At 39.4% G+C, this 24,738-nt stretch overlaps 5 protein-coding genes across 12 annotated transcripts in view; 4 read left to right on the top strand and 1 right to left on the bottom strand.

Annotated features, from left to right (window-relative positions):
* The first annotated feature begins 405 nt into the window (after positions 1-405).
* On the top strand, positions 406-7,863 carry hexa (hexosaminidase A (alpha polypeptide)). The gene is made up of 14 exons (XM_079681676.1): positions 406-753; positions 1,318-1,422; positions 1,539-1,604; positions 3,447-3,493; positions 3,597-3,707; positions 3,786-3,887; positions 4,126-4,258; positions 4,549-4,729; positions 4,870-4,956; positions 5,062-5,134; positions 6,677-6,851; positions 7,065-7,155; positions 7,250-7,357; positions 7,453-7,863. The coding sequence occupies exons 1-14, from the start codon at positions 480-482 to the stop codon at positions 7,514-7,516; spliced, it is 1,617 nt and encodes a 538-aa protein (XP_079537802.1). The 5' UTR covers positions 406-479; the 3' UTR covers positions 7,517-7,863.
* A 4,743-nt stretch (positions 7,864-12,606) lies between these two features.
* nr2e3 (nuclear receptor subfamily 2, group E, member 3) lies at positions 12,607-14,789 on the top strand (the record flags this gene model as incomplete). Its single annotated transcript, XM_079684606.1, has 8 exons — positions 12,607-12,679; positions 12,876-13,026; positions 13,144-13,247; positions 13,340-13,600; positions 13,831-14,018; positions 14,111-14,351; positions 14,432-14,537; positions 14,657-14,789. The coding sequence occupies 8 exons, from the start codon at positions 12,607-12,609 to the stop codon at positions 14,787-14,789; spliced, it is 1,257 nt and encodes a 418-aa protein (XP_079540732.1).
* A 1,521-nt stretch (positions 14,790-16,310) lies between these two features.
* On the top strand, positions 16,311-20,122 carry stoml1 (stomatin (EPB72)-like 1). Its single transcript, XM_079682785.1, has 7 exons — positions 16,311-16,629; positions 17,319-17,425; positions 17,506-17,655; positions 18,532-18,735; positions 18,817-19,021; positions 19,109-19,309; positions 19,819-20,122. Exons 1-7 carry the CDS (start codon positions 16,479-16,481, stop codon positions 20,013-20,015), a joined length of 1,215 nt encoding a protein of 404 aa, XP_079538911.1. The 5' UTR covers positions 16,311-16,478; the 3' UTR covers positions 20,016-20,122.
* Positions 20,123-20,254: 132 nt separating this feature from the next.
* On the top strand, positions 20,255-23,078 carry LOC307040184 (cholesterol side-chain cleavage enzyme, mitochondrial-like). 2 transcript variants are annotated; one of them, XM_079682784.1, is made up of 9 exons: positions 20,255-20,695; positions 20,942-21,097; positions 21,238-21,437; positions 21,549-21,752; positions 21,877-22,037; positions 22,123-22,289; positions 22,476-22,554; positions 22,657-22,848; positions 22,940-23,078. In XM_079682784.1, exons 1-9 carry the CDS (start codon positions 20,442-20,444, stop codon positions 23,060-23,062), a joined length of 1,536 nt encoding a protein of 511 aa, XP_079538910.1. In that variant the 5' UTR covers positions 20,255-20,441; the 3' UTR covers positions 23,063-23,078. The 2 variants fall into 2 exon arrangements, with proteins under 2 accessions (XP_079538910.1, XP_079538909.1); XM_079682783.1 differs by having other exon boundaries at positions 21,238-21,752.
* Positions 23,079-23,460: 382 nt separating this feature from the next.
* The window catches only part of ccdc33 (coiled-coil domain containing 33), a 45,667-nt gene continuing 44,389 nt past the window's right edge, over positions 23,461-24,738 (bottom strand). For all 7 annotated transcript variants that reach the window (XM_079682789.1, XM_079682792.1, XM_079682788.1 and 4 more), the window contains 6 exons: positions 24,587-24,718; positions 24,385-24,478; positions 24,180-24,304; positions 23,905-23,994; positions 23,678-23,794; positions 23,461-23,594 (listed from right to left, as the gene is read on the bottom strand). In XM_079682789.1, the coding sequence (XP_079538915.1) occupies positions 23,532-23,594; positions 23,678-23,794; positions 23,905-23,994; positions 24,180-24,304; positions 24,385-24,478; positions 24,587-24,718 (621 nt within the window). In that variant the 3' untranslated portion in view covers positions 23,461-23,531. The remainder of the gene's footprint in view (positions 23,595-23,677; positions 23,795-23,904; positions 23,995-24,179; positions 24,305-24,384; positions 24,479-24,586; positions 24,719-24,738) is intronic.

Raw genomic sequence — 24,738 nt, forward strand, 5'->3', positions numbered from 1 at the left:
ATGTTTGGAAACGTTTTTAAAATACATACAAAAATAATTAATGTACGCCCTGTTCAAACACGGGAAGCTAAAGTTGTCAACAAGTAGGCTATAAACAAAACACGTCCCTTTCGTTTATTGTCTACCAAAGTTACAGTTTATCTAATTTAATCGTACAGGACTCCAACTATAATCGCAGAAGAAGAAGAATTGATGCTGTGTGTGTGTGTTATTAAAAAAAATGAAAGATAAAAAAAACAATATAAAACTATATGATTCGATATATGGTTATACTCTACATAACTTACAAACTGTATCCTATTGTTTTACATTCAGATTAAGAAATACAGAAAGAAAGAAAGAAAGAAAAACTACCAGCCTCACTGAAAAAAGCGCCCACACCTTAAACCCCGGTCACGTGACTGCTTGCTTTGGTCACCTGACCTCTTCAGCTTGACACAGTGAGTGCAGTAGTTGTAGTTGCCTCTCAGTGGAGTAGTATGGAAGCCATAATGTGTATGCTTAGTTCTGGACGATGCACTCCTACACATTTGTATTTGCTTCTACTGATAATAATTGCTCTTGGCTTTCACACGGTGGAGGGAGTATGGCCACTACCGCAGACTGTCACCACCTCACCCGAGCGATACCCTCTGAACTCGCAGGCTTTCTACTTTGGATACGGAAGTCAATCAGCCGCCAAACCAGGGTGTTCTGTTCTGGATGCTGCATTCAAGAGATATTTTTCTCTAATATTTCAAGATTACACTTCTGGTAAGTGATGTGAGGTTAAAATGAGACTATGGCAAAACGAAAGTGAAGTTTAACACCTTCTTGGTTTAAAAATACTAACACAAATGGTAAATATTGACATAGGTAGTTTAATGTATATGTTTGTGTGATACTTAAATATTACAATGTATTGTGATTGCACAAAATTGACTAATCTTATAGTATGCATAGTATGTCTTTTTAGATTATAGTGCTAGCATTAATCAAAGATTATCTGGGCATTCACACATTTAAGATGTTGTTATAGAGCCCTGATTAATTAGAGAAAAGTGCACACTGGGTGTTTTTTTAATGTTTTGTTTGTCATGTTGGCTTTTAAAGTAGTTCAATAGGCTTTGTAGAGACAGCAGCAGCACAGCAGTCAGTCTGCCTACCTACTCAAAAACCCACCATGACAATGAACCAGTGCAGCAGAGCTTCATGTTTGTGTTGTCAAAAATACCACAGGTTATAGAATACCTTCAGTGTGATACAAACATAAAACGTTTACACAACTTTAACCAACTTACCAGTATCGGTAATCATTTTTACTTTTATGACCAACAGGAAATGGTCCTCTGCGATTCAATCAGAATAAACCATTTACTGTTGAGGTCAGTGTTGACCATGATGATTGTGAGAGTTACCCCAATGAGGACTCTTCTGAGAGATGTAAGTATTGACATGTATCTGAGCCTGAGCACCACATGTAAAGTACACTTTGGTAACAACTGTCACAACCGTTGAAATTAGAGGCTTTACCTAACTTGCTGTTATTTATGTTACAGACAATCTGAGTGTATATGCTGGAAAAGCACTTCTGAATGCAGAAACTGTGTGGGGTGCGGTAAGAGGTGATTATAGCAAATTCATGTATGTAAGAAACAACATTTGGAAACAAGAAATAATACAAACAAAGCTTGTTCAGCAAGTTACACGGGATATCTCGTGATTTATCAAAGTGACTATGACCTTGAAGCAGGCCGCTGTGGCTGTACATGCTTTTTCTAACTTGTTGTATGACTGTGTTCTGATTGTTTGTTTTAAAATGGTCTGTAACTGTGCTACTGTGTTACCTATCTTGGGCCAGGACTCTCTTGAAAAATACATTTGTAATCTCAATGAGACCTATCCTGGCTAAATAAAGGTAAAATAAAAAAATAACCATTAGGGACCTTCATAGACACAATGTTGTCTCTTTTAGGATGGGACAGGGAATCTTAGGTAGGGAGATAGCAGGTTGACAATATATGACACAGAGAAATGGTATAAATCAAAACCTGAGGACCTAAAGATTAATTTAAGATATAGCTCAAGTTTCTAAAGCCATAAATCTGTTAAAAAAAACAACAACATTGTCTTTTGGTCATACTCCTATTCAAAATGGTGTGTGTGTGTGTGTGTGTGTGTGTGTGTGTGTGTGTGTGTGTGTGTGTGTGTGTGTGTGTGTGTGTGTGTGTGTGTGTGTGTGTGTGTGTGTGTGTGTGTGTGTGTGTGTGTGTGTGTGTGTGTGTGTGTGTGTGTGTGTGTGTGTGTGTGTGTGTGTGTGTGTGTGTGTGTGTGTGTGTGTGTGTGTGTGTGTGTGTGTGTGTGTGTGTGTGTGTGTGTGTGTGTGTGTGTGTAAAGGTTTAGAAGATTCAAGATTAAATTGATGCAGCATTACTGGATCGATTCTATTTGTTATAGTTTAACCCACATTTAAACCGGTGGATTACCTGTAACTGTGGTGTGTTATGGATCACTCTTTCCAAAAAGCAAGCAGGAAATTTTTTAGGTTTTTCTAGTTTTAAAAGTAGACAACTAGAGCAGTGGTTCCCAACCTGGGGGGCGCCAAAGTCCGCAGGGGCGTCAGGCCTCAGATAATTTGAGGCCAAATATCATATTTAGACTTTTTTTTGTTTGTTTTACATATAATTGTAAGGCAATACATGATTGTCACTAAAAGCCTTGTCTCTACATTATAATAAAATATAAAAAACAATTGATTCATTAATTTTAATACAAATTCAAGTTAGTATTAAAGGCATACAAAGAAAGAAATGTATAATTCTTTCTTTAATAGAAATGTTTCTTCTGCCTGTAAAGTGTCCAAACCAGGCTTGTCTGGATAAGCGCATTTAAAAAAAATAGTCATTGTCCATGCCGGTTTCAGTTGGATGATTTGTCATAGTTGCTCCGATCAGATCGGTCTCCTCCATTTTGTAGATTATTTACGATTTTTGAATCCACATAAACACATCGGCAAAATCCGACTTACTTTGAATATATGTTTTAAACAGTTTAATCCCTTTGTGAATTGTTTCCACTTCCATTGTTTTCCGTCCTTTAATTTCTTCATACAGCGGGAATCCAAATGAATGAATCCTGAGTCCAATAAGCATCAAAGTCACTCCAATAGTGCTCCTTAGTTACGCTTTCATCCTCCTTTAACAAAATACTTCACATTCATCCAGTTTGGGACAGTAGTTGTAGCATTTCTGAGGCTTTTGAACTTTAGTTACCGCTGTTGCACCTTGTGTGTGTGTGTGTGGGGGGGGGGGGGGGGCGCAACTTCCAACAGGAGTCATTTGGGGGGGCTTTTGGGAAAAAAGGTTGGGAACCCCTGAACTAGAGCCTCTCTACAACGGTCAAATCCAACTAAATTGCAGAATTACTGACTGTTGATTATATTCTTTATATCCTCTGATTAAACACAGGTCTGGAATCCTTCAGTCAGCTGGTGTATCAAGATGAATATGGCTCAGTAAGTGATCTAGAGTTCATATTTATCTTAAAACACAGTCTCACTTTGTCATAGTGCTTGACAATTAAATCTATTTTTCGTTTACCTTTTTTTTTTCTTTTAGTATTTTGTGAACAAGACTGAGATTAACGACTTCCCCCGGTTTAAGTTCAGGGGGATTTTATTGGACACTTCACGTCACTATTTACCAGTGACGGCCATTTTGAAAACTCTGGTAATAATAACTTGAAATGATCTGAACTTCAGCCTTGTGTTTCCATTCAATGGTATTAACATGTATCTTTCTTGTTAGGATGCAATGGCCTACAGTAAGTTCAATGTGTTTCATTGGCACATTGTTGATGACCCCTCCTTCCCTTACCAGAGCAGCACCTTTCCTGATCTTTCCAGTAAGGTATGTGTCATGTGGATGAAGCCAGCTGTACAGAAATGAGATGAGACCAGCTCAACCTGTTGAACCATGACTTTGCACATTTATTTGAACTGCAATGTATCTGCATTGTGGACAATTCTAACCTTTATTTTTGTAAAACTCTAGCTTTTAACTTAGTAGCCTGCTTGTGAATATATGCGGTAGGAAACTGTAATAAATGTGCACCCACGCTGAACAAAGGCTTCTGGCTCTAATTCAGGGGGCTTTCCATCTGATGACTCACATCTACACACAGTCAGATGTGAGAAGGGTGATCTCACATGCCAGGCTTTGGGGAATACGGGTCATTCCTGAGTTTGATTCACCCGGACACACCCAATCCTGGGGAAAAGGTAACATTTATAAACAATTTCTTTATCCAACTGATTCCAGATACTTGATGTTTAACGTATAGAGGACTTGGCTTTATGCCTGGTTTTGGTCCTGAAGGAATCATGTCTGCCAAACCCTAAAAGGAAAGTCTATAAATAGCACAAAGACATGTAGGCTACTGAATCTTGTGTTACACGTCCTTCTCTGTGGCTATCAGTAGAAACAAATTCCTGCACTCAACAGATAATGCAATACATTTATTTAAACAAAATGCTGAAGGTAATCTTATTGATAAATGTTTATCCCCCAGGCCAGCCTGATCTCTTGACTCCCTGCTACAGAAATAGCATCCCTTCAGGAACTTTTGGCCCTGTCAACCCGGTGCTACCTTCCACCTATCAGTTCATGACTAAACTATTTAAGGAAGTGTCATCAGTGTTTCCTGATTCCTATATTCACCTAGGAGGGGATGAGGTGAACTTTGGTTGCTGGTAGGTTTAAATATGATAGATCATTTAAATTCATGCCCACTGTTATTTTGTTCACATTTTTACTGAATGTACATCTATTCATTTGTTTACATCCTATTATCTAGTTTATGTTTAAGCTTAAAAACTCTCACGTCCCATAGGAAATCCAACCCTGATGTCCGAGCATTCATGCAGAAGATGGGATTTGGAGGAAACTTCCTCAAACTGGAAGCATTCTACATGGAGAGGTATGTTTTAAAACGCATCATACTGTACCTTTTTTGAAAAAACCTGGAGAATTGCACCAACGAAAAAGTCATTGTTTCAAATGTCATTAATGTCTCTTTCCCCAGCATTGTGAATATAACTTCAGCTCTCAACAAGACATCTATTGTGTGGCAGGATGTGTTTGACTACCATGAACAAGTAAGTACACCCCCACAAATAACCCCTCTATAAATATAATATGAAACATGTAATTATTATGTTTTGTTAGTGTTTTCATATAAGCTCATACCTTTTTTATTTTTCATCCAAACATTGCAGTAATTTACATAATCAGTATTTGAAATTCTGTTATTTTTCATTTTTTAATATTATTTATTTATTTAATTAAAATGTGTGTCCAAGTATCTGCATTCAATGAATGAGATAATTATTTAAAGCAAACATGAAACATATATTTGTCATAATAATTTCAAACATCTTTATTCTTGATGTTATTCCTGTAGTAGGTGGATCACTCAAAGTTTTCCCTTTTTAAGATATTGAAATGAAAACAGGTTTTTTGTAAATGTTTGTGGACAGCTGCTGTCCGGTTCACACATGCTAGCACTTTTTACATTCAAACTAAATTACCCAATTGGGGCTAAAATACACTAGAATAAAACCTTATTAGCATCCTACTCTAATCCAATACATTTTTATGTAAGATACAAATCAGTGAATGGTTTGAACCAGGTATATTTTAACAGATTATTGTGTGGAAAATAAAAGTAACGGTTTTGGTCAGGGTTAGATCACCTTCAATTGCATCTGATATAGTATAGCATTGTGTTGCAGCGCAGCTCTCTGTCAGTGGTGGAGGTGTGGAAAGATGGCTGCTACCTGTGTGAAGTGCGCAGAGTGGCTAAAGCAGGGCTCAGGGTGATTCTAGCCTCCCCGTGGTATCTGGACCAGCCAGGGCCCACACACGACTGGGCCCGTTACTATACTGTGTGGCCCCTCGCCTTCAAGGGTCAGAACATAGCCTGTGTGCTGTGGCCAGTTGAAGTTTGACTTTCTGCTGTGGTTTTTGTTGTGATAATAATAATTACCAGGTAAAACATGGTTTCCTCTGAAGTACACACAGATTTTATTTTTGTAGCCATACCACTAGGGGGCAGCGAAGACTGTTGTCCATTGTCCATTCATTTATGTCACAGAGACATCATCTGGTTCTCAATCCCTTTAGTTTAATAATGGTATACAGAATGAAGCATAGTATATATAAATCATTTAACTTTTTTATCAATTCTTATGGTGTGAACACACTTCAAAGGGCACCCAACTCAAAATTGTTGTGTAGTATGGAATTAGAACAGACAAAAGCACGTCATGGGAAATGCAAAGCATATTTTGATACATGTCAAACCTGTTAATTCTCCTTGGTTAAAATACGATCATGGACTGCGCACAGCATGCTCTAAGATGGTAATATTTTTGGAAGAGGATATTAGAAAATAATATTCTGGCGAGGATTTTAGTTTGTTAACAGCCTAGTTTGGGGGAAGACTCTGCTTTCATTTTTTTTTTTTTTTTAATAATCCATTTAGAATTCAGTTGCCGCATTGTGTGAACCATGTCTCGGTAGAAGCTTTTCCATGATGATAAAAGCTCATCAGTTTTTAACTAAAAACTAAAAAAGACAGGTCATTTGCAATATAGCACAAAAGGGCAAGACTGCATGTGGTTTGTCACCCTGATCAGATTCCTAAGGACACAGTGCTGCACATCTGGAAAGGCACTGGTTATAAGGCAGAGCTAAGCAGGATTACCAAGGCCGGCATGAGGGTCGTGCTAGCTGCCCCGTGGTACATCAACCACATTACCTATGGCCAGGACTGGCGCAACTCCTACACCGTGCAGCCACTGAACTTTTCTGGTGTGTTCATGTCCAAGTTATTTATTATATAACCTGGGTCAGTTATGGGATAATGTAGAGAACCTTTAAACATTGGCATGCTAAGTGTGTAGACTTGAAGTGGTGTTATAACTTTGAAGTGAATTTTATGATTAATAGAAAATGTATTATTATCTCTAAATAAAAACCCATCAGACTTTTAAATCAAAGCTTTTCACTGTCTTCTCCTCACAGGCACTGATGAACAGAAGAAGCTGGTGATAGGGGGTGAGGTCGCCATGTGGGGGGAGTATGTTGACGCCACCAATCTCCATCCACGTCTTTGGTACGTGATTTAAAAAGACAGTGCAGCAACAATTGCATGACATGTATGAAATCCCTCTAAAATAAATCACTTGTTGCACCCCAAAAAATCACAGGCCGAGGGCAAGCGCTGGAGCAGAGAGACTGTGGAGTGATGAACAGCAGACCTCAAGTGTAGACAAGGCGTTTCCTCGCTTGCAGGACTTTCGCTGCTTGCTCGTGAGGTACTCTAACTTTTTTTTTCCCAGGTCCGGTAAAGAGATTTATGCTGGCACAGTTTTATGTCACATTAATGTTTCCGCTTCCCTTTCTTCTCAAGGCGTGGCATCCGGGCAGAGCCTCTGTTTGTCGGACATTGCAAACATGAGTACCAAGGTATTTGAAGACTCCGGATGGATTTAACTAATAGCTAACTAATTCAGTTAAAAGTTGCCTTTTTTTAAAGTGGTGTTACATCTTTATAAATTTTGAATGCATTAATGCTTTCTCAGGGATTTTCTTATTATCTGTATTTTGTGATTTTCAGTTATCCACTCTTTATTTTTTACCTTTAAAAATGTATTAATCACAATAATTAACTGTTAACAATAACCTTATTTGGAAGAACCCAAAGTGCCACACTGTAATGAATTGAACTTGATGAATGCAAAAGCGTGTAAATATTAACACAGCCACTATGCTGCAGTATGTACTATTTCACTTAAACTAAATAAAATAATGTTTCTCTGAAGACTTGGTCAGTTATTATTCTTCCAAACAGCTGTTACTGTAATACTACTTCTAAAAAAGCACAAAACAAACACATTGAATACATCTTTCACACAAATTGGCAGTTTGGATGCAGGTACTTTGATGTGTTCTTGGTGGAAACAAAGCAGACATGGCAAGAACATGTACACCTCACAAACAAACTCAACTCAATGTCTGTCATTATCAGAAAGGTTGTTACAAAAAAGGATAACGTCATTAAAATCCTTTAGCTCCTACATTGCCCAAAACACCTCAGTCCGCCAACTTTTCTTGGATACATGCTAATACATCTTTCCTTAATTCTACTTTGATCAGATATAAGAGAAACATTCCCTGTGAACATACTTTTATAAAACAAGCAAAGGGCATCTGTCTCCCTCTATAGAGTAAAGGGTGTTTTGTCAGGGCACCCTGAATGTTAGGCCAGTTTTCAGTGACTTGGCCCAGGGAAGCTAAAACAAGAGGTTGTGAACACTCACTGTCAAAATGGCCATACATTTTAGTTTCTGACTGACTACATGAAAACTCTAAGAGGATCCTGTTATTCTGTCCTTCTGCTGACACTATTGATCAGTTATGTGTTTAGAAATGTTTAGTATGTGTTGTTTCTAGTGGCATTACAATTCACACACACTGTAAAGACCTTGGCCATGCCATGAGATAAGTTATAGAATAAGATATGTGACTTGGATCGAACCAAGACCTTCCGATTCGTGGACGACCGCTCTACGTCCTGAGTCACAGCCGCTCCAATGCAGTCACATCGGTATTAATTTGACATTCAAATTTCATTTATTTAAAAACGTTCTGCTTTATCTATGCAAAATAGTATGTACATCTATTAAAAGGACATAACCCAATAAGGCTCTCAGTTCCTTTGTCAGCGAAAATATGGACCTTGTCTCACTGATGTTGATTTGCTTATTGAGTTGAGCCGACATGACTTTGATACGGACAACTGATTTTCTCATTGAATGGATTACAGTAGTGGCAGCAGATGGCAAGGCGAGGCAATCCCTGGTAGCCCCAGTGCTGACACCTCAATCCTTCCACTCCATCTGACTTGGGGGTGACAACAGTAGTTGCTGAAGTGAACCTACAAAGCTTAACCGTGTGTACTTGGACTCAGGCAGTCATCCTGAGTGCAGTGTCACAGAAGCTTATGCTGTTACAGCAGGCATAAGATTATCCTGCTGGGACATTGAACTGCCTTCATTCACTTGAAATTAACTTTTCCTTTGTGTTAGTTTTTTAAGTCTTGAGATAGTTGTCAAGTTTTGTTGGAGTTTTGATCGACTGTCAAAATAAATGATAGTTCTATCAAAGTCCTAGATTGATTTAGGGTTCAAAACTCATAATCAGATTATGACATATTTTATGCCTTTGCAACTCGGGCACCTGTTCCATGTCCACGAAGAGGACGGCAACAACTCTATAAGTTAATCTCACTCTTTGACAACACTACAAACAAGGAGCTTATATCAAAAAGCTGCTTAGACTGACAGAGGTTTGTGAACTAGCATTCAAGGTCATCCTCTGAAGGATAACAAATATGTGCCTTTACATGTTTGATGCGCTGCAACGGACCACAGTGAAAAAGCTAACTCGTATATGGAATATAATATATCTAAAGATAAATCGCTCTTGAATAAATGAACAGCTAATCATGACAAACATCTGAGCGAGGGGATTACCACTGACGTGTGTTCAATCACCTACAGGGCTCTGTCATCATAAATGTTCCCACTAAATACATAATCGTCCAGCTGGCTCATAGCAGTGTGTTGCTAAAGATTGTCTGCATCTTTGCAACAATCACAGGGCTGAGGAGTGAAGAGACGTGACAGTTATCCCTGCCAGGCAAAACCTCAAAGCAGCACTGAGCTGACGGCGGCAGCTTCTTACCTGTGCCGACCACTAGAGAATCATAAAGAAGACAATGAAGGACTATTATATGTTTGACTATGATAGAAATCTTAAGAATCATTGCTGTAGAGGACTATTAACGGTGATCAAAACGTTCAGATTGAGATACTTTAGTCGTTTCTGTCTGTCTAGTCTAGTGTGCATAAACTTCCCTAACATTGTCCAATCACAAGAGGTGTTCTGATGCCATGTTTGAAGTCTTTTTTTTACAACTGTTCTAACAAATGTCCCCTCCAGTCTGGATACAAGGTGATAAAGAATATTCAATATGGCCCTTTTGTTTTAGTTCTCGTCACCTCGCCTCTCCTCTCACTCCCCTGTTTCCTGCAGGCAAATGGCCTTGTAGTTTTAGCAATCTTTCCCCACAGCTGTGTATTGGTCTGACTCTTGATAGTTGATTCGGCTTGCCAAAAGAATTCATAAAACAATCTCTTCTTCAGATAATAACAGGACCAAGCTGACGCATAGTGTCAGAGAGCAGTAAGGACAACCTCGAGCCCATCTTATCAGGTGGATAGCTCCAATTATTCCCCGCTAGGAACAGAGCTTGATCTGTCATCGAATGTTGATTATTCTCTTAGGAATAGTTCAATATCGAGGAGAGAACAAGAGAAACTCAGAGTAGGCTTGGCAGAGGCTTTATCACTACGGTGTCATATGTCTATACAATAAATCTTCTGTGTCTGACATCAGTTCGAAGCTCTCCTTTGTGCTCCATGTGTACCTGCTCTTTGCTCCAAGAATTTCATCACACAATATACTACAGGACAAGCTACCAGAACTGTTGGCATCAGGTTGTGAATATTTGTGTAAACTGTGGTATGTTAATTTGCCTTGGGTGGTCCCAGCTAGTCAAGTAGTTGTTTGTTGTGCAAAAGGCAAAGCAAGGTAAGTTTGTATGGCACCTTTCAACTCAGTGTTTTACATTATAATAAATGGTAGGCTATTTCAAGTGCTTTACATAAAGCTCAGCCGTGCACAACTTAAAACAAAGTGTACGAACATAACGAGTAGAATAATAAAAAACGGAGTAAAACATTACACCTGCTAAATCTTTAACTGTGAAAGCACAAGAGGTACAAAAGACAATTTATTGCGGACTATATTAAAACCATTGCAACTTTTGGAACCTTTGAGACAATCTAACCTGTTTTGTTTCGGTTTCAGGATTACAAAACTGATTCAGACAACAGATTCAAAAGGGTCTGTGAGCATAGCCCCCGTAGACTGCACCTAGTTTGTAATCCTTTTATACACCAGTTAAGTCAACAGAAAGAGCTCTGTTTTCAATACCACTTTGTTTTCCTAAAATCAAGAGTGACTTAGCAAGGATAACAGAAATCAGTCTGTGGACACAGCAGGCGGTCACATTCGTGTATTTAGCGTCTTTGCCCAGTTTGATCTGATTAATGAGCTGAGCTACATGCCATGAGCTACATGCAACAGTGACACAGTCATCACTGCAGCTTGATAGACCAGTACAGGAACAAACAAGCAACGTTTTTGATGTTTTTTGACACATATTTGATACCGCACTGTGTATAAGTGAGGAAATCAGTACCTGCAAGACTTGCACAAACATTTGGGTTACCAATTAGGCAGCAAGAGGCTCCAGAGAGCACTCACCTCACCATATGGCAGAGGAGTGGAATTAAGGGTCAACTTGTTGCTGCTCTTTGAATCTCTGTACTAATGGTTTTTCTCCTCATCACCCCCATTCACGCTCCCCCTCGAAGAAGACCACATTTCATGGAAGGTTAAGCCACTTTGCTGCTTTCGGGTGGCTGTATTCTCCTGAAGTCATTAGTGTCACTGACAGGGCCAATATGGCACAAAGGGACTGTCTTTAGTCTGGTGTTAGTCTACCCGGTAACAGTAAACTGAGACACATATGTTTACTAGAACTAGGACAAATTACCCATATTGTAATGTTTTGTTTCCTTTGTTTAGTAGTTAGTAAACTATTTCACTTGTGGACTAGAAGTAAACTTCGAAAACCTCAAGTCAGCATTGAGGGCAGAAGTTCATGACGATTGTAGCCAGCATAAGCATATTGACAATTGCTAAAACATGTGAAGCGTCTTTGCCTGTAAACCTTTTTTAGCTTTTCTTATAACATAAATGTATGTCGGTATATGTATAGGTCTCAGAATCAGCTATTTGTGAAAGGTTCAATAGGAATAATTGAAACAACCATTTTAATCGATGTTAATCTACAGAGAAACTGATGATCTTTACTATGCAGCAGCCAAATGTATGAAGCCATTTGGTAACAAAGTTGGTGAGAAGTTCAAATATGTTTTGTTTATTTTGTTTTCAGTGGTCACCTTTGTGTAATCCAGTTATGCATGTAGGAGGTGTGACTGATTGATTTACCCATAAAGACAGTAAAGATTAAGAGGATGACAAATCAGCATTTGCTTACACAGCGCCTAGTGCTAATCTCCTTGTCTTCCTTCAGAAAGCCCCCAGACGTCTCAGACTCGTTCTGGCAGAGAGAAAGAAAGAAGAAGAAGTAACTCTATTGACCCCCCATTACATGAGAAACGACCAGAGAAGGACAACATCCCTGGATCAATATCATCGATCATTTCTGGAGTAACTCTCTGATAACCACTGAAGAAATTAAGCTTTAACTAGAGCATTTAATAGAAACAATTACACATGTGCTTTATAGACATTACCATGCGTCAAGACTTCACATGACAAAAATGCTTGATCCAGCTGGGCATTTCACAAAAATACTTTATCCAGAAGAGGAAATACTTCTAGGAAGTTCAGATATCAGAAACTGAAAATGGAGGACCACCTGAGAAAAATGAACCAGTTTTCTTCTGACACATCTAATGACTTCACAGATGGACTGCAAGGTGAGCCACGATGCAACAACATTTAAAAAAAGAAATATTGCGAATATTTTGGACAGCGAATTATGTCGTACGAATAATTATCTTTACAATAGTTGTTTGTATTGTTTATACCATATTAAATAATCAGACAAAAAAAATAAAATCTCTCCATTTTAATCATCGACTGATCCTAGTTTCTCCTATCTGTCCTCTACAGAAATGAATCCAGTCCGAGATAAAGCACATGTCGGCAGTTTGCTGTGTAACGTGTGCTCTGACTCAAGCAGTGGAAAACATTATGGCATCTACACCTGCAATGGCTGCAGCGGCTTCTTCAAGCGCAGCGTAAGACGAAGAATCATCTACAGGTTAGCACTTTTATCTAATAAGGTAGACATAATTGTAACATGTATGATAGGGAAATACAACTGGTGTAATAAGTCATTATTTGTATTTTAACACACTACTTTATGTCGATATCACAGGTGTCAGGCTGGAACAGGCAGGTGCCCTGTAGACAAGGCTCATCGAAACCAATGTCAAGCTTGTCGATTGAAGAAATGTCTCCAAGCTGGCATGAACAAAGATGGTGAGTTTACTAGTGTATTACATGTGCATACAATATTTCTGTCTGTGGCTTAGACTGTTTTCATAAGATATATTTAATTGTCTTTTCTCCAGCTGTGCAGAATGAGCGACAGCCTCGAAGCACAGCCCATGTGAGTCTAGACTCTCTATGTGACCCTAAAAGAGAGCATCTGGCCACCACACAGGAGCTCACTTCCTCTGCTAGCTACGCATCAGTCATCTGCAGACCCCTGGTCACTTCCTCCGTCCCCTCCTCTGCCGCCATGCAGCCCTGCAGCAACCCCAACAACTACCAGCGCTTTATGGCCAGCCTGCTGACTGCAGAGACCTGTGCAAAACTGGAGCCCCAGAATGGTGAGATCTTATGAAATAAGTTAACTTAAGGTGGACACAACAAGGACTTTACTAATGTTTTGAAATACATGTTTTTATATGGTTTGGCTTCTTATGTCTATGATAAGGGGAGGTTTGCCTTTAAAGAGGAGAACAAGAGTAACCTAATCATAATAATACATTTCAAACGTTACAATAATGTAATCCCAGTAGCCGTATTGTTTGTGTGACTCTCTTTTTCTAATGCACAGCAGAGGACAACATTGATGTCACAACCAAGGATTCAAAAAGAGATCGGACTCCCTCTGACTGTCGTATGTCCCCGTACACCTCCAGCTGCTCAGAGAGTATATATGAGACATCAGCACGACTTCTCTTTATGTCTGTCAAGTGGGCAAAGAATTTGGCAGTTTTTGCTCACTTGCCATTTCGAGACCAGGTGAGACTGACTGACACATTTTTGTATATTAACCAATCAACTTAAACATACATAACGTGGACTGATAACATGCATTTCTGTGCCATCCTCAGGTGATTCTGCTTGAGGAAGCTTGGAGTGAGATGTTCCTCTTGTGTGCCATCCAGTGGTCCCTGCCCATGGACAGCTGTCCTCTTCTGTCTCTGCCAGATCTTTCTCCCACACATCAGGCCAAGCCCAGCCTGCCCAGAGTTGACCTGCGTGTCATTGAAGAGGTCTTTAATCGCTTTAAGGCCCTGGCTGTTGACCCCACTGAGTTTGCTTGCCTGAAAGCCATTGTACTCTTCAAGCCAGGTGATGAGATCTTCCCCTCAGAAATATTAATTTGTTATTGAATGGATATTGTAACCAATTTTATGCTGTTTTACCTGCAGAGACAAGCAGCCTCAAAGACCCGGAGCAGGTGGAGAATCTGCAGGACCAGTCACAGGTGTTACTAGGTCAGCACATCCATTCACTATACCCCAGCCAAAGTAACAGGTGAGCCTATCTGTCTCTATGATCTACAAACATAACAACACCTGGCGTACATCCAGTTTGTCATATAAAAGTCCAAACAGAAACGTGATGTTAATTCTCGCTTGTTCTTGTCTATAAAGGTTTGGGAGACTAATACTTCTGCTACCATCGCTCCACTCTGTGAGCTCGGAGAAAATAGAGCAGCTGTTCTTTCACAGGATCATCGGCAACACGCCCATGGAGAAACTGCTGTGTGACATGTTCAAAAACTAAAACCCTAATGAAAACAAGCCCACTGGAAGCCAAATCCAGTTCACGCTCAAGAAAAATGTTTTCTGTTTGATTGCTTGGTACCCATTTACAATAAGACTACCCTTATAAAGGGTTTACGAATAGTTTGTAATTAATCTATTAATTAGGTTGTGAACACTTTATAAATCATTAATAAGCTTTTATAAGACATGAGATAAACAAGGCAACTGTGACCGGTTGCTTGCCAAATAGTGAGCCCACATTTATCTGTACTGCTAAGCCTTATATTGGCTACCTAGCTTAGTTGTCTTCTTCATCAGCCAGCATCCTTGGTATCTGTTGTTCAGTGAGTTGATTCTCGCTAAGTAGCCAATATAAGGCTTAGTCATCTTGCCAAATAGTGAGCCTGTGTTGATGTATGACAACTATGTTAGAACTGGTTTATAAATGGTTCTTAATGATTCATAAAGTGTTTACAACCTAATTCATAACCTTATTATAAACCCTTAATCCTTTATAAGGGTAGTCTTATTGTAAAGTGGTATTGATTGTTTTTTATATTCTGGTTATGACTTTCAAATTCAACAACACATTCCTTTTTACCAAATAAATGTTAAAAATACCACAGAAGGAAACTTTTCCCCCACTATAAGTCAACAAGTATGTACCCATCAAAGTGTATTGTATTCTAAATAAGTATACCAGGTTAAATTCAGTGATTATTACATGATTTTCTTTGTAAATATTGTAAATAATGTGTATGCAAAACATCACATTGTGGAACCGAGTTGAAAGGAAGCACGTTTTTTATTAAAGTAAATGAAAATGAACATAATATGTATTTTGAATAGTTGTCCTAAATGAATCTAAATTGTGTATGTGTTTGTTTATTTATGAACAAGTTTTACAAAAGACCTATATTCCAAAAATATGCCATAAAAGAAAATAACTATACATAAATGTCTGGTTTGTATAAAAAAAAAATATGATATTCAAGTCTGACCATGTCTAGCTTTAGCTTATTACAGACACATTGGAAATGTTCTGCTTATAGGTAACAAGACATTGCAGTGCATAAATAGCAACGATTTGTCTGAGGTTATTTAAAAGAAAGCCCTCACAAGGTTTTTTTCTGTTTCATATATTTCACTCACTATATATCTTTGTTCACAATTTATTAAAAAAAAAAGGTTACCATCCATATTGGCCACACAAATCAAATACTGAACTGGACTGTACAATAAAGAGAATCTGGAGAGAGCACCCTTTGGACCGAAAATACAATAACCTACATTTGACTTTTAAAGTAGTCCAGTATCTAACTATACCAACTATATCAACTATATATATATATATATATATATATATATATATATATACTATAACTATATAGTATCAACTATATGTTTAATGTGTGATCTTGAAAGATAAAGATGTATAACCTTGTGCTATGTTCTAGTTTTAAGCACCATCTGGGCTACAGTAAATTACGTTAGGGGGCGGTAATGAGCAGATGCACTGATGAACAGGAGCCGTCAGGAAACACCGAGAAGAAGAGCCGTACCAAAACACGGAAGACCTTTCCGTTAGAAAGAAATGTAAAGCGTCCATTTAAATAACCAACCAGGAGGTTTGGTTGACAGTTGAAGCGGAGTTTGATCATTGATATGAAGTTGATTTAAATAGGAAATACCATTGTTTTACCTCATAATGTTCAGCAAGTCTTACACGCTGCTCCCTCAGGGGGACTGTCCCAAGACTCCGGGCCTGTTCGTGGACCCTGTCAGCTTCACACAGCGAGGACCCCACAAAGGCTTTTCCTTCGACAACATCCCCAATGTCTCTGAAAACGACTTCACTGGTAGGCAGCTTACATTAACTATAGAAAATAATTAGTGACCATAAGGGTTGACAGTGGGTTAAAGTCCAACAAACCAACCCCAACTATTATAGTGCAATAATAACAGCATTTTCTTTGATATATTTCCTTGTTTGAATAAGAGCGATTTACTCTTAATGATCAACAATATGTTGTTAAAGTGTTATTACTGCGTAGTCCATTGTCTCCCTGTACTTGTAACTGTGTTGTCCCCAAGGGAAATGTGCCTTGCACCGAGGTGATCACAATCCATACGCACTTAACATAAAATACAATACAAAAAAACAATGCCAAAACGCAACAAAAATCAATTAAATATGCATTAAGCTAAGGTTGGATAGCTTGCAGGAAACAGCTTGGTTACAATTAGAAAACATAACATCCTGAAATATAGTCTCTATGATGAGTGAATCTCCAAGGACACTGGGATAGGATCCCTTCCCATAGTGCAATTCAAAACCATTATTAACAAGGCCCTTCCTGCCCAATGAGACACCATCTTCCAAACCTCAGACTCAGTCAGTTTGTAATACAGGTTTTCTGTTCAAATGGTGTAGTCTACATTCCTAATTTAAGTAATTTAGTTTCAGAAATGTACCCTTTAAGATACATATTACAAAAATGTTTCACATGCTGACTGGTGTACTAAAAAGTACCTTTTCTTCTTTAAGATACTTCCCAAGGATGGCTGTCCTGGATCTGCAACCTGATTGTCATCTTCTTTGTCTACTTCTTCACCTTCATAACATTTCCTATAACAGGGTGGTTTGTACTAAAGGTAAGGCGAAATGATCTCTCATCAGGTACTTCCTACAATGTCCACTCTTAATAAACAACCAACTCTTTTTTTGTCTGTAGACGGTGCCTAACTACCAGAGGATAGTAGCATTTCGTCTGGGTCGAGTTGGTCCTCCAAAGGGTCCTGGTATTGTCCTCGTGCTGCCTCTCATTGACCAGTGGCAGAGAGTAGACCTGCGCACCCGTGCTTTCAACATCCCTCCCAGCCAGGTAAACCACTATACTGAGTTCATAACTAGTACATTTACATGCTGTAGCGCTGAAAGAAATACAGACAACTACATCAAGTCTTTACTAGCTAAACTATTACAAATTAAAGTATGAGTAACATTTATCAGCATTGCCTTAAAACAGAAATCCGTCATAAAAGCTTCCCATTACCCATTGAATATATTTTTGAACCGTAGTAAGAGTGTGGAGTTTGTGCCCAATCACTCTGTTTAGAGTGCATTAACAGTTAATCGGTTAATCGTCAATTGAAACAGCCTTAATGATTACAGGAAGCAAGATGTCTCTTGATTTAGTTTGCCCTGCAGGTGGCACTCTTGGTGCACTGTTGATCCGTTTGGAACTGGAGAATGTAAATGGATACTCAGAGATCTATAAATGATTAGTTTGCGACAGCACATCAGCTGACACTTAACGATGTAACCTCATGCTGTCTGCAATTCATTTCAAAATGATTATTCCAAATGTTTTGTTTGTTATTTTCCAGCTTAAACGTAAGAATTAAATGCAAATAGATGTCTTATGCTAACATTTAGTTTTTTAAAGTTCAATCAATTAACACAATTACTTTACAAGTAGTTTTTATCATTTATGTGTGTACATTTTTTAATCTTCACTGCGTTTTACTAAAGCTTTTACATTTCAATAAAGCTAAAGTGTCAAGCTCATGTCACACGTTTCTCATCAGTGCCAAGACTCTCCTTGTGAGCAGGCAGCTTTTGTCAACATACAGTTTATTCAGCATTACACTATAAATATGTCTTAGTCTACATCAGCTTTAAGAATTAAGACTCCAAATTCTTTAACTAATGTTAAATGACTGCAGCATTCATCTTAAATGTAATTCTGCTACTGTAGGTGATCACTCTGGATGGCGGTGAGTTGTTAGTGGGAGCAGACATCCAGTTCAGGATCTGGAACCCCGTCATGTCCGTACTTTCAGTCCAGGACCTGAACGCCTCAACCAGGATGACGGCACAGAAGGCTATGACCTACCTCCTGGCCAAGAGGACTGTCAGGGAGATCCAAACTCAGAGAGTTAAACTGGGGGAATATCTTGTGGTGAGAATACACTGGACCTACTCTATCTGCTGACTCTTCACTGTATCAGGACAAACTAACATCCTTAAATGTTCTGTACAGGCGGACATAAATGAGATGACTCGACCCTGGGGGCTGGAGGTGGACAGGGTTGAGCTTGCTTTGGGCTCTGTACTCAAAGCACCAGAGCAAAGCCCCTCTGCACCCCTCACCATGCCCCCTGCTGTGCCTGGACTGGAAGGTGTCACTGACCCTATTCAGCAGTTGGCCATGCACTTTTTGGGTGGCATTCAACAGCCTCAACAAGGTATGGATCTACATGTCAATAACCGCTTTTGTAAGACATATACTTAATCTAATGTTGAGTAATACATCTGTTGCTTTTCCTCTTCAGAGGACTGCATAACTTTTACAGATGAGCTCAGCAGTGCAGCTCAGACTGTCATGGCCACACCACGTTCTGTTGAAGAGCTGCTGGACGCCGTCAAGCTCCTGCTCTCTGAGGCTTTGGTCCACCAGGTTGGGGCCTGCTTCCAGTTTGACGTGAGCTCGGAGGATGGACAACATCACAATTACTTTGTGGATTTGAGCCAAGGTAGTGGTTTGTATATTACACTTAATAGTGGGGTATGTCATTTTTTGTTATATTCCATGGAATGCTCTTAACATCCCGATAGCAATGAATATATTAAATGCTTTGACAATAAATACAAAAAATGTCATCTGTGGAAGCCGTAGTACTGTAAAAAGCACGACCAATCATCTGAGCCGGCCCGGCTAAAATAACTGGATGGCCTACCTGCCTGTCAGCCTTCCATCTGTGCACAAACTTATCTCGTGCCCTCATTGGTCATGTGCGCGTTTATGTGTGTTGGAGGAGGGGCTCTGTAAGGAAGTGGCAGATTTTTTCCGGCTGTGTATTTTCAAATTCTAGCGGACTCGAGCTGGTTTCTCCAAAATGACCTACCCCACCTTTAATAGAGAAATCCCATTGAGATTAGTTTATTTGAGATCCATTTGTGTAATAATGCTGATGTGAGAAGCAAACAAAAATACTGTTACATTAATATTAAATATCTCCCTCGCTCTGTGTGTGTTCCGTAGGCAGCGGTGCAGCTGGAGCAGGGTCTCTGTGCAGAGAGCCAGATGTGACACTGAGCATGAGTGACAGCGACCTTCTGGCCATGTTCCAGGGAGTGCTGCGACCGTTTTCTGCTTACACCAGTGGCAGACTGAAAATCCAAGGAGATATTGATACTGCCATGAAGCTGGAAGAACTCATAAAGTTACTTAAGAAATAGGGATGAGATTGGCATTTGTAAACATATTTATTAAGTCTTTAATTTAACCTGTACAGTGCCTGCTTTTTATGTATACATAGATTACGTAATAAACTGATTTACTTTTATGGACTTGTCTTTCTTCTCAAAACAAAAACTCTGAAGGTGTTAAGGTCTAGTGTAAGTTTTAGTTTGTACACAGAAGATTGCATGGACAATGATACAAGGTAAAATATTCAGTAAGTAGTACAGCTCAACATACCCACATGCTGCATTGTGGGGTATTCTGTTACTGTACCTATCTACTGTAGAGATTAACTGGGGAGCCCTGATCAGCCCAGCAAGGAGGGCCAACTATTTAGACCAGCCTCCTTGTTTTGCAACAGATGTCCCTGGGAGATCCAGAGTAACTGTTGAAGGTAAAGCAGAGTGAGAATTGATGTTGACATGATGGTTGGGTGGAGTGTGTGGCGCAGTCCGGTAATGGTGCTGACAGCCGGTGTGCGCTGCAGCAGCAGCAGCAGTGTGCCGGCAGTCAGACAGGCGTACTCAGACAGCAACATGGTTAGGCCTTTCAGTGAGATTCCTGGACTGTGGAAGAATGGAGCGGCCAACTTGTACAACTTCTGGAAACGGGATGGCTTTAAAAACCTTCACCGTATCATGTTGCAGAACTTCAACACTTTTGGACCCATTTACAGGTATGGAAGATTGCAAAAATAGTAGATAATAGCTATTACATGACACTACGGTATCGAATAATTAGAAAAACACCAACATAAGCAGGCACAAATAATAATGACACGTTTTAAATGCATTTTCTGAAATATAAACATTTATGTTCTTGAAAAACAGTTGTGACCGTAAATCTACAAGTCCATGTTTTCTGAAAACGAGGCTGACATGTCATGTTTGTGCCTCTTTTCCTTTTCCTTTCTTTATGTCAGGGAAAAAGTAGGTTATTACGAAAGCGTTAATATCATCAATCCTGAAGATGCTGCTATCCTGTTCAAAGCGGAGGGCAATTACCCTAAAAGACTGAAAGTTGAAGCCTGGACATCATACAGAGACTACAGGAATCGCAAATATGGGGTTTTACTTAAGTAGGTGCTCTCTTTACCCACCTGAATGAATTCTGTTTCACCAATATATTGACCCTTTCATGGAACCAAGGGTTTAACCAATCGCCATAACATTGCGCCTATTAGTTTCTTGTCTAAGTTAGCATCCAATCTGTCCACAGGAATGGAGAAGACTGGAGATCAAACCGTGTGATTCTGAACAAGGAGGTGATTTCCCCAAAGGTGCTGGGAAACTTTGTTCCTTTACTGGAGGAAGTGGGCCAGGATTTTGTGGCCAGAGTTCACAAAAAGATAACGCGAACCGGCCAAAACAAATGGACCACTGACCTCTCTCAAGAGCTCTTTAAATACGCACTGGAGTGTAAGACTACTTTTTCTTTCTTTTTCTATAAAACTATAATGTATTTTACTCTCCGTGTTGGCCAGTCCCATTTTATTTTCACATATTCTTTGATTTCTCTGTTTTACACAGCTGTGAGTTCAGTGCTGTATGGGGAGCGTCTGGGTTTGATGCTGGACTACATCGACCCTGAAGCTCAACATTTCATCAACTGCATCACCGTCATGTTCAAGACTACCTCACCCATGCTGTACATACCTCCTGCTCTGCTGAGGAAGGTTGGAGCGAAGGTATGGCGGGACCATGTGGAGGCATGGGATGGGATCTTCAACCAAGGTAAGACATTTCAAATATTGTTTGACTGTCACAAATAGACTCTAAGTTCTATTTTTTAAAAGTAACTTCTTCTAGTTTTTGATTGCAGTTTATAATTGAATTTGTATTATTTTTCAAATATCAGCGGACCGCTGCATCCACAACATCTACAGGCAGTTACGTCTGGAAGCTGGCACTCCGAAGAAATACCCAGGAGTCCTGGCCAGCCTGCTCATGCTGGACAAGCTCTCCATTGAAGACATCAAGGCCAGCATCACTGAGCTAATGGCTGGAGGAGTAGATACGGTAAGTAAAACATTTGAAAAATCCTTTACTTCTTAGAATGTGACTTATTTTTTGCTTACTGCTTGATTCTGTTTGTGTGTTTCAGACTTCTATAACACTGCTGTGGACGTTGTATGAACTAGCGAGGCACCCCAACCTCCAGGAGGAGCTGAGGGCGGAGGTGGCTGCAGCGCGGGCTGAAAGCCAGGGAGACATGCTGGAGATACTGAAGCGCATTCCATTGGTCAAAGGAGCTTTGAAGGAAACACTGAGGTGTAACAAAGATTGCATTGCCACTCATACACCATTGTTAATGATAGGCTAGGGATGGTGGATGTCAATTGTTTAGGGGCAAAGTTTGCCTCTTTAATTTATGTAGTAATACTTTCCTTACTAACTAGATGGCAATTGTGTCGTCCACAAAGTTCCGAATATAGACTTTTTACCTTGATCCCTTAGGTTACACCCGGTTGCAGTGAGCTTGCAAAGATATATAACAGAAGATATCATAATTCAAAACTACCACATCCCAGCTGGGGTAAGAGGCTGTTACAATTATATATGATCTAATTATGTTTTTGTGTTTGCTTACGTTATGGCAACTGCTTATCTTTCTGTGTTTTCTTTTGGTTGTGTTTAGACTTTGGTCCAGCTAGGACTGTATGCAATGGGAAGAGACCCCAAAGTGTTTCCCCGTCCGGAGCAGTATCAGCCCTCCCGCTGGCTGAGGACAGAGACGCACTACTTCAAGAGCCTGGGCTTCGGCTTTGGCCCCCGTCAGTGTTTAGGACGCAGAATAGCTGAGACAGAGATGCAAATCTTCCTCATCCATGTGAGATAAACAGAGAAGAAGATGTATTTCTATATTTTGTGTCTCATTTACACAGCACTGTAACTGTGTGTATTATCTCCTGTCTTTGCAGATGCTTGAGAACTTCAGAGTGGAGAAAGAGCGCCATGTGGAAGTGCAGAGTACCTTTGAGCTCATCCTCTTACCAGAGAAACCGATAATCTTGACTTTGAAGCCCTTACATATTAGTCGGTAACAACAACTTAGAGAGAAATGTTTTGTGCATGATAAGCCAGACCTTTATCAGACAATTGTAAAAGACTTCCCAAAGCATTTAAATACTAAATAACTACTGATAACCTAACATGTTGATGGAAAGCAAGGAAACATTAGGAAAGAAAAATCTAATAACCTTCAAGAACAATTTACCTCTATAATTCAATAACTAATGAAACATAACTATATGTACTGTATATTACTCAATGAGTAATTATACAAGTGATAGTAATGTGTAGTGTTTGTGTGTAAAATATTTCAAACAATTTCCAGATACTTTATTCTGTGTGCACATGGCAAAGGTATTTAAAAAATATCTCCAAAAGATTAATAAAATATTTGATTCAAAATATGTCTTGTAAAATGTCTTTTTTTAGTTTGTCTAAATGTATGAATTGATTTGGAATATTGAATCAAAGAAAACTGTGAGTGTTTATGTTTAGTCTGGGTCAACAGGACTTCTTCTGCTTCCTCTGTCTGCTTTGCTCATTCAATGATTCTGGTACAGATCTCTGTAAGAAACAAAAATGGCCCATGACACATAAAATAATTCATAAAGCACATGTAAAATGACAGCAAGTAGCACTCAACTGACCGAAGGAACGTTATTAAGGATTGTGGTGGACGTCCGGACGAAGCCATGCCTGTGCTCGCTCAGTTTGGTCAACCTTTCTTGTTTTTCTCTCCCCCATAAATTAGAGTTCTCCTCCAACTGTAATACATGCAAAACCACGGCAAATCATCCTCTTAAACATTAATGCAAAACTTAAAAGTGACTGAATACAAATAAAATACTGTGTGCATATTTGATATTTGTTTCACCTGAGCCTCCAGTGTTTGAACTCTTGCCTCTGCCCTCTCCAGCTTACTTAGTAAACTAATTCGCTCCTCGACTGGAAGGGCTTCTTTTCTCTGAAGGTACATGACACATTTAGATTTCAGAAACTTTAATACAATATATCAGTAGGACAATAACATTTCAAATATATTCTCAAAAGAAATCTGAGCTGCCAATCCCCAAACACTTAATCTGATGACAGTAAAACACAATTTTCACATCACACTATGTGAGTCCTGTCTATAAAGCGTAGGTGTACCTGGGCTGACTGCTGTTTAACAACTGGGGCCGGCTGCTGGTGAATCCTGTCCAGCTCTCCTCTGAGACGACTGTTTTCTGCTGCCAGGGCTGACTCTATCTCTTCCTTTCTGTTATCGGTGCCACCTACATAGGATGAAAACATGTCATTGCTTCAGCACATTTTGTTTTGTGTTTTGTTATCTCACCGCATTGAAACCACCTACCTTTTTGCCTATTTACCAAAGGCCTTCTGTCACCAGTCTGTTTACTCTTCTCTATGAGTTTGCTATCTAATGCTTTCTCCATCTTCTCAATGACCTGAAAATTGGATGGAACAAGTTTACAGAATATTATACTAACATATATTTCAAGCTGTCATAGAAAGAAGCATTCCCTGTTTTGATACAGATGAAACAGACTGTTCACCTTTTCCTGATGTTTCACTGTTGCCTCCAAGTTTGCCATCTTTGCCAAGCGGCTGTGGCAGCGCTGCAAATCCTCCTGTTGCTGCTGGTGGACTCTCTGAAGCTTTAGCAGCTCCTTCTCACTGTCGTTTTCCTGCTCAACACACAAATAAA

The sequence above is a fragment of the Notothenia rossii genome (assembly GCF_949606895.1).
Source record: "Notothenia rossii genome assembly, chromosome: 5".
NCBI lineage: Eukaryota > Metazoa > Chordata > Actinopteri > Perciformes > Nototheniidae > Notothenia > Notothenia rossii.

Bases quoted from the DNA above. Each gene is read 5' to 3' on its own strand.
- LOC307040184 (XM_079682783.1), top strand. From the start codon at position 20,442: ATGATGGTTGGGTGGAGTGTGTGGCGCAGTCCGGTAATGGTGCTGACA. The intron at 20,696-20,941 runs GTATGGAAGATT...TCTTTATGTCAG, and splicing joins ACTTTTGGACCCATTTACAG to GGAAAAAGTAGGTTATTACG. The intron at 22,849-22,939 runs GTGAGATAAACA...CTGTCTTTGCAG, and splicing joins TGCAAATCTTCCTCATCCAT to ATGCTTGAGAACTTCAGAGT.
- stoml1 (XM_079682785.1), top strand. From the start codon at position 16,479: ATGTTCAGCAAGTCTTACACGCTGCTCCCTCAGGGGGACTGTCCCAAG. The intron at 17,656-18,531 runs GTAAACCACTAT...CTGCTACTGTAG, and splicing joins TCAACATCCCTCCCAGCCAG to GTGATCACTCTGGATGGCGG. The intron at 19,022-19,108 runs GTATGGATCTAC...TTTCCTCTTCAG, and splicing joins CATTCAACAGCCTCAACAAG to AGGACTGCATAACTTTTACA.
- hexa (XM_079681676.1), top strand. From the start codon at position 480: ATGGAAGCCATAATGTGTATGCTTAGTTCTGGACGATGCACTCCTACA. The intron at 4,730-4,869 runs GTAGGTTTAAAT...CACGTCCCATAG, and splicing joins GAGGTGAACTTTGGTTGCTG to GAAATCCAACCCTGATGTCC. The intron at 4,957-5,061 runs GTATGTTTTAAA...CTCTTTCCCCAG, and splicing joins GAAGCATTCTACATGGAGAG to CATTGTGAATATAACTTCAG.